The 12,634-nt window shown below is 34.9% G+C and overlaps 2 protein-coding genes across 5 annotated transcripts in view; one reads left to right on the forward strand and one right to left on the reverse strand.

The window, feature by feature from the left end:
• Positions 1-6,038: 6,038 nt before the first annotated feature.
• Positions 6,039-7,602, forward strand: LOC103991501 (zinc finger protein CONSTANS-LIKE 6-like). 2 transcript variants are annotated; one of them, XM_009410982.3, is made up of 2 exons: positions 6,039-7,098; positions 7,184-7,602. In XM_009410982.3, the coding sequence occupies exons 1-2, from the start codon at positions 6,103-6,105 to the stop codon at positions 7,421-7,423; spliced, it is 1,236 nt and encodes a 411-aa protein (XP_009409257.2). In that variant the 5' UTR covers positions 6,039-6,102; the 3' UTR covers positions 7,424-7,602. The 2 variants fall into 2 exon arrangements, with proteins under 2 accessions (XP_009409257.2, XP_064973096.1); XM_065117024.1 differs by having other exon boundaries at positions 7,197-7,336.
• An 858-nt stretch (positions 7,603-8,460) lies between these two features.
• The window catches only part of LOC135617104 (mediator of RNA polymerase II transcription subunit 13-like), a 34,606-nt gene continuing 30,432 nt past the window's right edge, over positions 8,461-12,634 (reverse strand). For all 3 annotated transcript variants that reach the window (XM_065117021.1, XM_065117022.1, XM_065117023.1), the window contains exons 22-23: positions 12,235-12,606; positions 8,461-9,543 (exon numbers count right to left, since the gene is read on the reverse strand). In XM_065117021.1, the coding sequence (XP_064973093.1) occupies positions 8,915-9,543; positions 12,235-12,606 (1,001 nt within the window). In that variant the 3' untranslated portion in view covers positions 8,461-8,914. The remainder of the gene's footprint in view (positions 9,544-12,234; positions 12,607-12,634) is intronic.

Below are 12,634 nucleotides of genomic sequence, written 5' to 3' on the forward strand. Positions count from 1 at the left end.
TTATATATATATAATTTGTATCAAAGCCATATTTTGAAATCAAATACTTCAAATCATAAAAGTATTTCAGATCATATTTAGATTAAGCACCCTTCTTTTGCACCTTTCGATTTTGATTTATAATGCTTAAACGATCTATTTGTATTATTAATCTACTTTTTTATCTAGTTCGTCCTCTTGCTTGCTTATAGGCGATACAAGGTTTCTCATGTTTGATTGATGGACCACTATTGACAACTTATTGTCGGTGATAATATTATTGAGGGTGATAATCTCTGATAGTCGTAAGTTCAATCGTGAGCAACGATTGCATAAGTATTGGAAGTGTTGAAAGGTGTAATAACCTTATGACGATTGGCTTACCTTGGTTGTAAGCGATTGCAATTATATTTGTTAATTGCGATTGATGTTGAAGGTCGCGGTACCCAACAGTTGCACAATGGATGTGTGCGCATAGTTTTGCGCTATGGCGACCATAGGGGTCGTCAATCAACATGTATGCATGACCACACAGAAGGATGGTCCATCGATGACACTTGGTCAATGATGCACAATGGAGGTGTTCCACTGATAAAGAATATGACAACAAGATGTGGTAGCATGGCGCGATGACTAGTGAGGTCGTCGGTTGAACACATGAGAAGAGGCACGACGACTAGTGAGACCCACAGGTAGCAGACGATCACTACACCACTGATTTATGCGCATGGGCACCTTGGAACACAATGATAGTTGTGGTTGCCAAAGTTAGGATTTCATTTATTTAAAGTATAGTTTTACCTTTATAAGTCTTTTAATTTTAACTGATATCCTTTTCACAGTTCTACCTTTTAATATATATATATATATATATATATATATATATATATATATATATATATATATATATATATATATATATATATATATATATATATATAATATCCTAATTAAATTATAGTTTTACCCTTTAAAAGTTAAAATTTTCTGTCCTTAATTATAAAATTATGTAATTTAATTTATTTCAATCAAATATTTTGATCAGACTTAATCATGAATATATTTTGACTATCTGATTAGATTTAGATTCGATCAATCAAGTTTTAATTCAATTCGAAGAAGTTAAATTTTGATTAATATTTTACCTTAATTAATTTTAATTTTGATAGACCTAATTAGACGAATGGTTGATCTAAATCTATTAGCAAAATTTGAGTAGCCCAATTATGAGCCTACCCAATTAAATAGGGTTGACCAGTATCAGGGTTTCATATGAAATTAAAAAAATTATAAATTATAACTTTTTTTTATAGATTTCCCACATGACATATTAATAAAATTTTATATATGATAAATAAAAAATTAATTATTATTCTTTGATATTTGTTTGGTTATTCACATGCATATATTTAAAATTATAAAATAATATTTATTTTCATATAAAATATATAATTTATGTTTTATCATGATTACAATTATCGTATCAGTTTTTCCTTATGCTGATTAATATTTAGGAATTAATCATAAATAAAATTAAGAAAAATAATATTTATAATGATGCATATAATTATGAGATTTAGATAACCCAAAAGGAGAATATACTTTGAATAATTATATGATTGGATAAGTTGATATTGTTTTAGATAACCTTACAATTTAAAGTTGTACATTCAAAGATAACAACACTATTCCACAAGGATGATATCAGTCTTTTATAAATAATTTTATATAAAAACTAGATATATCAATATTTCACCCAAAAGTGAAATAGAGATGATATAAATAGTTCAATATTTATTTAAAAATTCAAAGTATTAATATTATATCATTTTATTGTACTAGTTCTTTCTTCGTTATAATCTTGTAAATGTCTCTATATTTTTTAAATTAAATTATTATAAATAATTTGAACATATGTAATTTATATTAAGCATGTTAGACCTTAATCAGACTAGTTGATAGGATCATAGGCATAACTATTAAAAGTTTTATAGAATAAATAATTAAGATAAATGATTGAAAAATAAATAAAAGACTCAATTTTATAATAATTACTAATAATATTTGAACTTCATTACAGTTTATAACTAGCATGCTAAAATATTTAAAGATCAATTTAAATTTACTAATAAGTCATTAGTTAACACCTTAATAAAAGAATTAAATAAAATTTAGTACAATAGTATTTAAAGAATTTAAGAACTCAATATGCCTAACAAAGTTGTAACCTCAAGAACTTTGGGCATAAATGTAGTTGGGTCTTTTCTTGTATAATTTATTCTTAATTTTATTTTTTAGTTTAATTTATTTAAAATTTATTATAATTAAATTAAGGATAAATGAAACTTAAATTAATTGACTAGTATATGTATTTAGAAAGAATTAATATTAAAATATAAAAAAAAACTCATAATATTTTGGTCATTACTCAAGAAGTAGGTAATAATAAAAAATTAAAATATAAATAACCTAAGTTTATAAATACTATATAAACTCATAAAAGAAAAATTTTCACAATAAAATGCTACTACTATGGTAAGAAAGATCCTGTGAAGATGGGCTATAAAATTTGATTCAAAAAGAAAATATATAAGTTTGATCTTGATATGCTTCAAATCAAACGTTATATTTAATAGATTCCGACACTTCAACTTATATTACTAATAATAAAGATTCATTTTAATATGAGATCCAAAAGAGGATATAATATTTATTATTAAAAAATTATCTTAAAGCGAAAGCGATAGTAGTCGGTATTCATCGTTTATATCTAGAAATGATTCATTTGATATTATGTTCCTACATTTCTGGAAAGTTGAATTCTTTATCTAAAATTGCTAGGATATTTTTTTTTTATAAAGGTAAACTCATCATGATTAAATAAAAGTTAATTTTTTTTGTATGATAATCTATATTGAATTAGTGTAAAACTTGAGTTTGCAATGATCTTATAATCAAGTATTATTATGAAATATAGTTTTATAAACTTCTTGTAATTATATTTGCTTACATCTATGGGTCACTATATGTTTTTAGTTTTAGTGGAGAGAGATATTTTATCACCCTTATATATATATAGATAGAAAAATAAAAAATTATCAAATGTGATAGGGATGATAAGTTTTGTGTTAGTTATAATAAGTCCGATCATAATTATGGTTCTTTTACTAAATTTTAGAAAAGCGAGGTATTTGTGCTTAGTACGTTTTGTGATAAGGACTTTAATTTATATAAAAAATTAGATTCAAAGATTATTTTTGAATATTTTATTATTTATCAAAAAAATTTAAAGGGATACAAAATTTATTATCCTAATCATAGAACAAGGATAGCTGAATTTGATAATATAAGATTTCTTAAAACATAATGAATTAATAGGACTAAAAATCTTAAAATTTAATCTTGATATTTAGGAAATTTATGTTGATATTCCTTTATTATTTTCATGAGATTATTGTTCCTCGATTCTTTAAAAGAAATGATGAGAGTGAATAATAAAAGAAGATTGAGAAACTCTTATATAATATTGATGTCATCATCTTATAGAACAACCATAACTAACAATTTTGATAATATCTTAAAATGAAAGGAGACCTGTCATTCTTAGTATTGTGTTGTATATTTACAAAAATCATATTATGACACAAGAATCAAACTTGTTGAATTTTTCAATAATTATAAAAGAGTCCGTTATATAAACATAATTCAAATGATAATATCAAATGATATAATGATCAGACTATAGTCCAAAGTCTTACTCATAATGCATGGATCACAATGAGATTTTTTTTTAATTTTTTAAATAAACTTATTAAGAATCATCATGATATTAATGACTCATCATGATTTTGACTTATTGGCTTATTTTATAAAATTCACATGCACATGTAAAATTATTTTCAAATAAAATTTTATTTTATTTATTTTGATTTTAAATTTTTTATATCTTACTAATTACTGGGCTAAGTAGGAGAATGTTATATCTAATTAAATAAGATATATTATAGATATGATTGAATTCTGATTACAATTATCAATCAATAGAAAAGAAGTCAAATTATGATAGAATTTCTTAAAAGATGATCTTGATAGGATTAAATCTCCTAATTACTTATCATAGATCCTTTGCTCTTTAAAAATATAGGACCTTCTAAAGATTAAATAAAGAAATGTAGTGATTACAGATTTTCCGTATCTCTCTTTATTCATGTGAACCAGTTATTGAGAGATTATAGATTTTTTTTATATATATCGGTATATTGGTATTGTTACGACTTTCGAATTTAACGACGGTGCACGTATAAATCAGATAGACTTTTTGAGTAGCATAAAAGGTATGCATTATATATTTGATTTAGTATTATTTTATTTTAATTTTTGATATTAAATTTTTCATAAAGTATAATCATGACTTATATACATATATATTTTTTAAGATAATGTAAAAACTAAAGCTATATTCTTAACCGGCATTCTCCTTCGTCAAGAGGACCTCATCTTATGTTTTGGTTCATTTGGACTGCCAATGATTATAATGACATTTGTTTTACTTAATTAAGTTTTTTTTATTATTTTGGAATGAATATATATATATATATATATATATATATATATTATTTTGGTTTGTAGTTATCATTTGACTTTGCTACTTAAGTTCTGTAATTGACATTATTATCTTTAAATGAATGTAACTAGAATACTATATGAAAAAAATCTTCATTATGATGACTTTCAAAGACTAATCTTTGTTGAGCCAATCTTGACCAATGATGCAATTATCTTCCATATGATCGACCTCCAATAGTTATCTTCATAAATCTTTGATGGGTTGGCTTAGAATGTGTTGACTTAAATAACCTATAACGCACAAATTTTTTTATGACATGTGAAATAGGTACCACTAGAGTGTCAAGAATTGGATCTTCTCTAATTATCAAGTAAGAAGCACAAACTTTTGAGAAAGAGTATCCAATTACCTTTGAGCGCATAGGAGATAGAAATTCCTTTGTATAAGCTTGATTGATGATGGAGACAAATAATATATTTGATATGATTATTTCAAAATAAACAAAAATATTTGGTAAGGTCCTGCAAGATTGTGACAACTAGATCCATGAAAGCTAATATATCAAGCTTCAAATGTTTATAACACTAATGTGGAGCCAAAGATTGTTTATACTCATTCTGGCATGTAATCATGTTACTTGTTCGTTATTCAACTAAAAAGATTCTATCAGTATTTTGGACTAAAATGATGTGGATGCCTAAGAATTCAATTATATATATATGTAGGACATAGGAAGATTCCAAGGCTTAAAGATTGTGAAGATATTGACTAATTTTGGAAGACTTCAAGTCAAAGATAGCTAACTAATCCCCTTCATTGGTTATAGATGTTCATTAACTAATCGCTACAGAAGTCTTTTATGCTTTGGGTTATTAGTTTATAAAAATCTTAAATCATAATATATTATCAGATATTTTGCTTTTGTTTTATCCTATGCAAAGATTTCGCAAATGGGTAAAACCGTGCGAATCCATTAAGGATGTGGAAAGACTAATAATAATAGCTTTTCATTAAATACGATACCGAGAACGACCGGTGAGTACAGTTTCCAGCGCCCTGCGTCCATCAAACCCACTCGGCGGGCCCCCACGAAATCTCCGCCCGTGTACCTCCAAGCCAATACGAATCCAGAGAAGCGGATGCCTTCCATTCCATTAGCCAATCACCTTCGAGATAAGGCCCCGCTAGTGCCGCCCCAAAAGCTCATTCCTATCCCCTCTTCCGTCCGGCAAAAGCGTGAAAGACCTGACACTCATCACTGGTTGACCCAAAAAGCGTGCTCGATTGTAGCAATAAACTACATCTGTTCAACGACCCAACGACCTACCAAACAGCAACGTTGAATATAATGTCTCGGGCCCCACGGAAACGATCCATCATTGGCTTGGTATATTTACGACGTTGCGTGCCGATGCAGGGTTTTATATAGGTGCGGTAAGGATCAATGAGATATTTTCTGATACTTACTATAAAGGTCTCTGAGATATTTCCCAGCTTAGATATTTCTTATCGGCAACTCTCCCACTCTTGATCTCTTCCAGTTTAGCGCCGCAGCGATGGATGACTCCGAGAAGCAGCAGCGACCTTCACCGGATGCGGTGGGCGGCAAGGCGGCCCGCGCATGTTACGGTTGCCTCCGCCACCGGGCGCGGTGGTATTGCACCGCTCATCACGCTTTCCTTTGCCAGATCTGCGACTCCTCCGTGCATTCCGCCAACCCCCTCGTGCGCCGCCACCAGCGTGTCCGACTCACTACGACGAGTCTGGTTGGTGAGCCGGGCGAGTCGTCCCCGAGTTGGCTCGAGGGATTCGAGCGCAAGGCACGCACCTCTCGGCCTCAGCACCGCACCAATATGATGGCTGCCGGAGATTTGCCGGAGCAGCTCGTTGATGCGTCAGTGGATGAGGATGATGATGGAGAGCAGGAAGAAGAGCTTTCATACTGCGTCCCGATCCGCAATCCTCTCTTTGCCAGTTTCTGCTCCCCACCACCGGCTCTCGACAATTCGAACGCTACTTCTTCCGGTGACGACGCCGCCGCCAAGACTTCGGTGGAGTTGTCGGATAACACTCCGGCCTCCCCTTCTACAATCAACAAGATGGACGGGTTCCTTGCGATGGATTTGGAGATTTCCGAGTTCGCGGCGAGAATAAAAAGCCTCCTTGGTGGCGACCTCGTCGGCGGTGATGACACGTTTTGCATGGCAAATCTCGAGCTGGCGGAGCCAGTGGCTGAGAACACTGGCTTTAGCATAGAGGACGATGCCAGGCACGTGAAGAAGGAGCAGCCTGATCGTGACGAGGATGAAAGCCAGGGTGAATTGGAGCTGAATTTGGAATGTAGTTTTCCATTCACCAGAGGAGAAGAAGAATCCGAAGAAGACGAAGTGGCAGGTACGGCAGTGAAGGTGGAGCAAGGAGCGGAGAAGAAAGCCAAGCTAAGGCTTGACTATGAGTCAATTATCATGGCATGGTCGAGCCAAGGCTCTTCCCCATGGACTGACGGCGAGCGGCCTCAAATTAATGTAGACAATTGCTGGCCCGATTACATGGTAAGTTCTTGAGCACTGAACTAAACATTGTTCTTATATACACTATGATTGATTCTTCAGTAAGTTGGAAGGTTAATTTATGCAGGATATGTGGACAGGAAGACGAATGGAGACAGAGCGGGCATGTCACGGAGGCGAGATAGGGGTTTACCTCGGGGATGGAAAGAGGGAGGCGAGGGTGACGAGGTACCGGGAGAAGCGGAGGACGAGGTTGTTCTCGAAGAAAATACGGTACGAGGTGAGGAAGCTGAACGCCGAGAAGCGGCCGAGGATGAAGGGCCGCTTTGTGAAGCGAACGCCTGCAGTGGCCTGTGGCCACGGCTAAGTGCTCGACTCTGCACACGGCCTTTTCTTCTTCTTCTTCTTCTTCTTCTTCTTCTTTTGTACAATTTCTCATCATTTTGTGTTTTTCTAGAAAGAAAATTAGAATATAGGCTTCATAGGTGTTGATTTGTAGCTTATGATGGGAACAATCCTCAATTATGCAGCCTTAATTATGAACTATGATTGTCCAAAATGCGCTACAATGGATCATGCGAAATGTACTCAACGCTTCGTTTGTATGCATCTGGGAAACAATTCTGCGATGAACAATCTCACGTTGATTAAATGAAAATTGTTCATTTACCGTAACCAAATGGTCCAGAAATAATGTAGAAAATCCATTGATGGTACAATAACAGTCTCTTGCAAAATCGTCAAAATAAGAACAGAATTAGACATAAATTAGCCCGCTATAATTCAAGGGTTCATGATCAATAATTGTCAAAAGCATATATTCGATGGTAAGCAGGAGAGCAATTTTAAGGAGCTTAGATCTCACTAAGTTACAACAAAAAACGTATCAATAGTCGGAAATGACATATTTAAGATCATTGTTTGGTACTGGTGGTACATGCGAGAAGTTACATTTGTTTCCATTCTGGCAGATGATAAAAAGAGTCCTAATGCAAACAGACAAAAATGGGTTGCAAAGAGTATGTCCCTATTCGCAGCTTAAAGACGGAAGCAGTATCACCTTAACACCAACCAGCATGAACTTGAAATTGTAGAATAAGAGCTGCATTGCATCACGCATTAAGCCCTAACACGAAAGATGCCCGTTTCAAGATGAGTTCTGCAATCAGTCCATGTTGACACGGCCATTTACAGCATTCAGATGTTTATGCATATGATAATCAAATTATATGTATCATTTGTTACATCTGCCAAAAGAAATGTTAGTCCCACCATTAGCTTCAGTAGCTGTCAACTTCAATCTAAAAAACCCTCACTCCCTGGTGTCTTCTGCCTTGCCTATCGAAAACAGCTTTAAGGCCTAAATAGCCACATGGATCACGTCTGCCCTCCCCTCTTTTAAGCTCGGAGTAACTCGGGTACAATAGTGTTTTCTTGTTCATTTCGTAAACAGGGCTTGTTACAATTTGGCATCCAGCCACCTTGTTGTACGTGGCTGCAGTTATAAAGGACCAACAAAAAAGCAAGCACGAACATTTGGTCTACCGATAATGCAGCTTCATTGCAATCCGATCAACTTGAACAGCTTTGACGGAATCAACTAGACCCTTGAACCAAAGATTACAACAGAGGCATGAAAAAGCGAGAACATTGTCTGGTAAAAATACTTACTACCTAAGGATGGCCATTGAACATGGTTAATATACATTACATAGCTTTCCGATTGACTAGTTACTGCTTTCAACCACTTTACATCTGCATTAAAACTTGCAAATTTGTGCAATCAAGAGGTATGCCATCTTGTGACATCTTGGTGTGGAACTGCTATCGGAAGTAGGAACCACAATGCCATCTAAACTTACAGCACGTTTTCTGGCAGCCTAATGAGTTCTTTATCAGCATAATGGAGGAGCCTTCTTAGTCTGAGAAGCATGTCACAGTGTACAGGCAATGCTGTGCGCCTCTCAAGGTAAACTGGACTAACTGTCATCCAAGAAAGAGAGTGAAGCTCAGCTGCTATAGACTCCAAAACTATATGAGTCTCCAGTTCATAATCTTTATTAACCGACTCCGGGTTCACATTTCTAACTTGCTTAACAGCATTACTGCTACCAGCCCCCCGGATCATTCTCTCCTGGATGTTGCTGTTGTTGCCTCCATAGTGATCAATGAGGCTCACAGAAAGAACAGAGGGCCAATCTTCTCTTGTTGGCTCTCCCAAATCTTGTCCCATGGGTGGAACTGTTTTAGACACAATGTACCCTGTGGCCAAAGGAATTGCAGAACCTTTACTATGCAAGAGATGGGCAAGAGGTGGAGATTCTGATGTGAGGCATGTAGGTAGATGCAAAGGTAGCGGAGGCAGGCAGCGCATATTAGGTGATGGAATCAGGAGATACGAGGCTTGCATCAACCCCAATGACTTGAGTGGACTGAATCCTTCTACATAGCTGGTGACACTTGAGCTGCTGCTACTTTGAGTCCCACCTGTACAAACAACTAATGTGTGACCAGCAGTTTGCAGCAAGCTTCAAGCTTAACGATACACAAGCAGACATAATCAAAGTTCTTGATAGATAAAGAACAGTTTATTTCTATCAATAAAACAACTATGAAAATTGTATATGGGATACAAGATAGCACAAAATCATAATCCAAGGACACACTCATATATACATTGACCAATAGTATGTTGATAAAACATTTGTACCTATAGCTTAATGAAAAAAATTGACTTCAAAGCCTAAAACTTTATCACTGTATGATACATAAAAACCTCATGGCATTGCAGATGCCAACATGAAGGATTTGAATGTTGTTGCAGTTCCCTAGAAAAAAAATCTCACTTCAAAATTCATATCTATATGTAAGATTTGCAATATATGCTGCAAATGTTCTCGGCAAGTCTGTCATTGGCATAACAAGCTAGCATCTAGTCAAGCACAGAAACTATTTAATATCTTAGTCACAAAAGAGAGCACATCTCAAGATCATTGGTTAGAGATCGTATGATGATACTTAAAATTGATATGTAACTGTATAAGATTAAGCTTGCATGGAATAAAATATCAACCTGAGCTTCCAAATAAACTCTTTGATGGTTCAAAATGTTTCAATATTTGCTTTTGTCTATTCTCCCAGCTATACCCTCATTATTAATGGATGATGCCAACAAACCAAGGAGATCTTTGACAATTGAAATAGTTATATTGTTTCCCAAGACTAGTCCTCCATTCTCATATGTGACTTCCAACCTGGTATTAGGTGTAAGACTTTCCACATTATGATGTTGATGATATTTAACATTTTACTGAGAAAAATTAATGTGTCACAAGTCAAAGATCAATAGAAGCAAAATATGCACCCGCTTGGGGCAATCCCAGACTTAAAAAGAGGAAACCTCATTTCAAGTTCAATAGTCAGTAACCAACCAAGATGCTAACGCAAGGACAGATAAGTGTGTTACTCAAAGTTGCACCCCATCTGTTCCTCAAGACTAGTTGCCAATTGAATTATCTTTCAACAAGAGCCATAGAGATATCAATCTTATGTTTACGTTTGAACAGGACTGTGTCATACAGTTTAGGATGCCAATATGACTCAGGCATGTAGCATGAAATTTGGCCAATACTGCAGTTTAGGATGCCAATATGACTAGTTGCCAATTGGTAAACTTTATCATGAAAGAACTATCAGGTACAAATGATTGATATGGAACTTACCTGTTAATACCTATAGAATAAAAAAATATATAAGAGTAGCTCTTCTATTTCAGCATCTTTATACTGCTGCAGTATGCAATTCTGGACAAGAACAGTGTTGTCAATTGGGACAAGATATCAGATCATGCTTCCGGAGTAACCCTATAACTTGTGAAAAAGCTTCCTGTGGCTCCTGTGTTAAGTAATTACTGTTGAAACTCTTGGCTTCCAGGAAACATAAGCTTTTATCCCCCAAGGAGTCTATCCCCTAAAAAATTTGGATTCAAAGGCTTTGTTGCATCTGTTTTTTATTAGTGCCTAAGCCTTAATGTCGAGTTCCATTTTGGTAATTAAAGCAACTTTAAACCCCCAAGGTTTCATGTTAGCCAGATAATGGTGGCTGAATTATGTTTGAAATGAATAGGGCGCGGGCCTGTTACCTTTGCAATATACCTCAAGCGAGGGAGGAGCCTCGGCAGGATGAGCAATCCTCATGCCACCCACAAAGGGAAGTGCAGGGTCGAGAGCTAGAACTTCAAATGTTGAACCCCCAATCTCGATACCAGTTTGGCTTACACGATCGGCAATTATTAGAACCCTCACCATCCTGCTCAAGGCTAACTGCCCTAACCGAAGACCACCAACACAATATCACTGAGCGCAAGAGTCCACTAGCAAGACAAGAGGCTGCCAAGCCTGATCCCAATGCCTCCATCATTAACATCTCTCTTTCCCATTTCCTGCTTGGCATCTTTGTCTCTCAATGATGCTTCATTCAGGAGAGTTGGAAATGCTTAATCCCGGTTGGCCATTTTCTCTGTTTTTCAGGGCCAATAATTGACCCAGAGAGGATAGTGCGGCCACTTCGAGATATTTGCAAGTCAAGCAGACTGAATGAAGGTTTGCATAGTTTTGATACCTAAGCTGATGAGTGAAGGAATTAAAGAACTAACCAATAATAGAAATAGGTCAACAGTTCACATCTTTACTTATTAATGACTTCAAGATAGACTTATTCAGAAACTCCAAAATGTTGCTCCCTTAGTTTAGGCACAAAGAACATAAGGCCAAATCTCTGCAGATTTCTCCCACTTCAGACTCCTACAAAGGAATCTATGAACTTAAATAGCAATCCCAATAATGGAGTGATGTTCCAGGTTACATGAAATATACACCTACCCAGAAAAGCCCCAGCTAAGACAGGAATTTACACTAAGAATCAGCAGCTATTATCAAAATGATATAAGTTAAAGAACTACCCAAATACCTTCTATACAATTTTGTGTTTTAAGTTTTAACATTCATGCTTTATTATTTAAGACAGTTACAGCAAAGATGCATTTTCACTGCAGAACAAAATTCTCTTGATAAATAACATCAACTACAAATGCAACACAAAAGAAAACATAGAACACATTTCTACCAATGCAATTAGATTGCATATATCTTTAACAACGTGCAGTTATGCATATCTTACCAGATGAAGACATATCTGCCTGACGGATTAGATGTAATGAGTGGTCAATAGAAACGCCAACTAAGCTGATGCTCTGAACTAGTTGCAGGGAACTCCTTGAGCTATCCACACCTGTTTGCCCTACCAGGATCTGTTTTTTCGAATTAGGTTGTCCCATACCACTTTTTGTAAAGCTAGACTTAGAATGCGGGCTGTACAAAGAAGGGCTAGGTGAAGAAGGTAGGTTTCTTTCTTGAATCATGACCAAATCATGCTGCTGCAGAGATGACCCATTGTTGCTTGATGTAACACCATCAGGTGTAGACCGTCGAAGTTGCAGAGGCCACTTCTTGATGTCATTACCACCAAACGAGTAAATAGCATTCTGCCACTCTGTTCATAAGAAACTTATTGGTGGCTG

This window comes from Musa acuminata, chromosome BXJ2-7 (assembly GCF_036884655.1).
Source record: "Musa acuminata AAA Group cultivar baxijiao chromosome BXJ2-7, Cavendish_Baxijiao_AAA, whole genome shotgun sequence".
NCBI classification, from domain to species: Eukaryota; Viridiplantae; Streptophyta; class Magnoliopsida; order Zingiberales; family Musaceae; genus Musa; species Musa acuminata.

What these genes read in the sequence shown, in the direction of transcription:
- LOC103991501 (XM_009410982.3), top strand. Translation starts at nt 6,103, where the DNA reads ATGGATGACTCCGAGAAGCAGCAGCGACCTTCACCGGATGCGGTGGGC. An exon ending in ATTGCTGGCCCGATTACATG is followed by an intron (nt 7,099 to 7,183) that starts GTAAGTTCTTGA and finishes TAATTTATGCAG; the next exon opens with GATATGTGGACAGGAAGACG.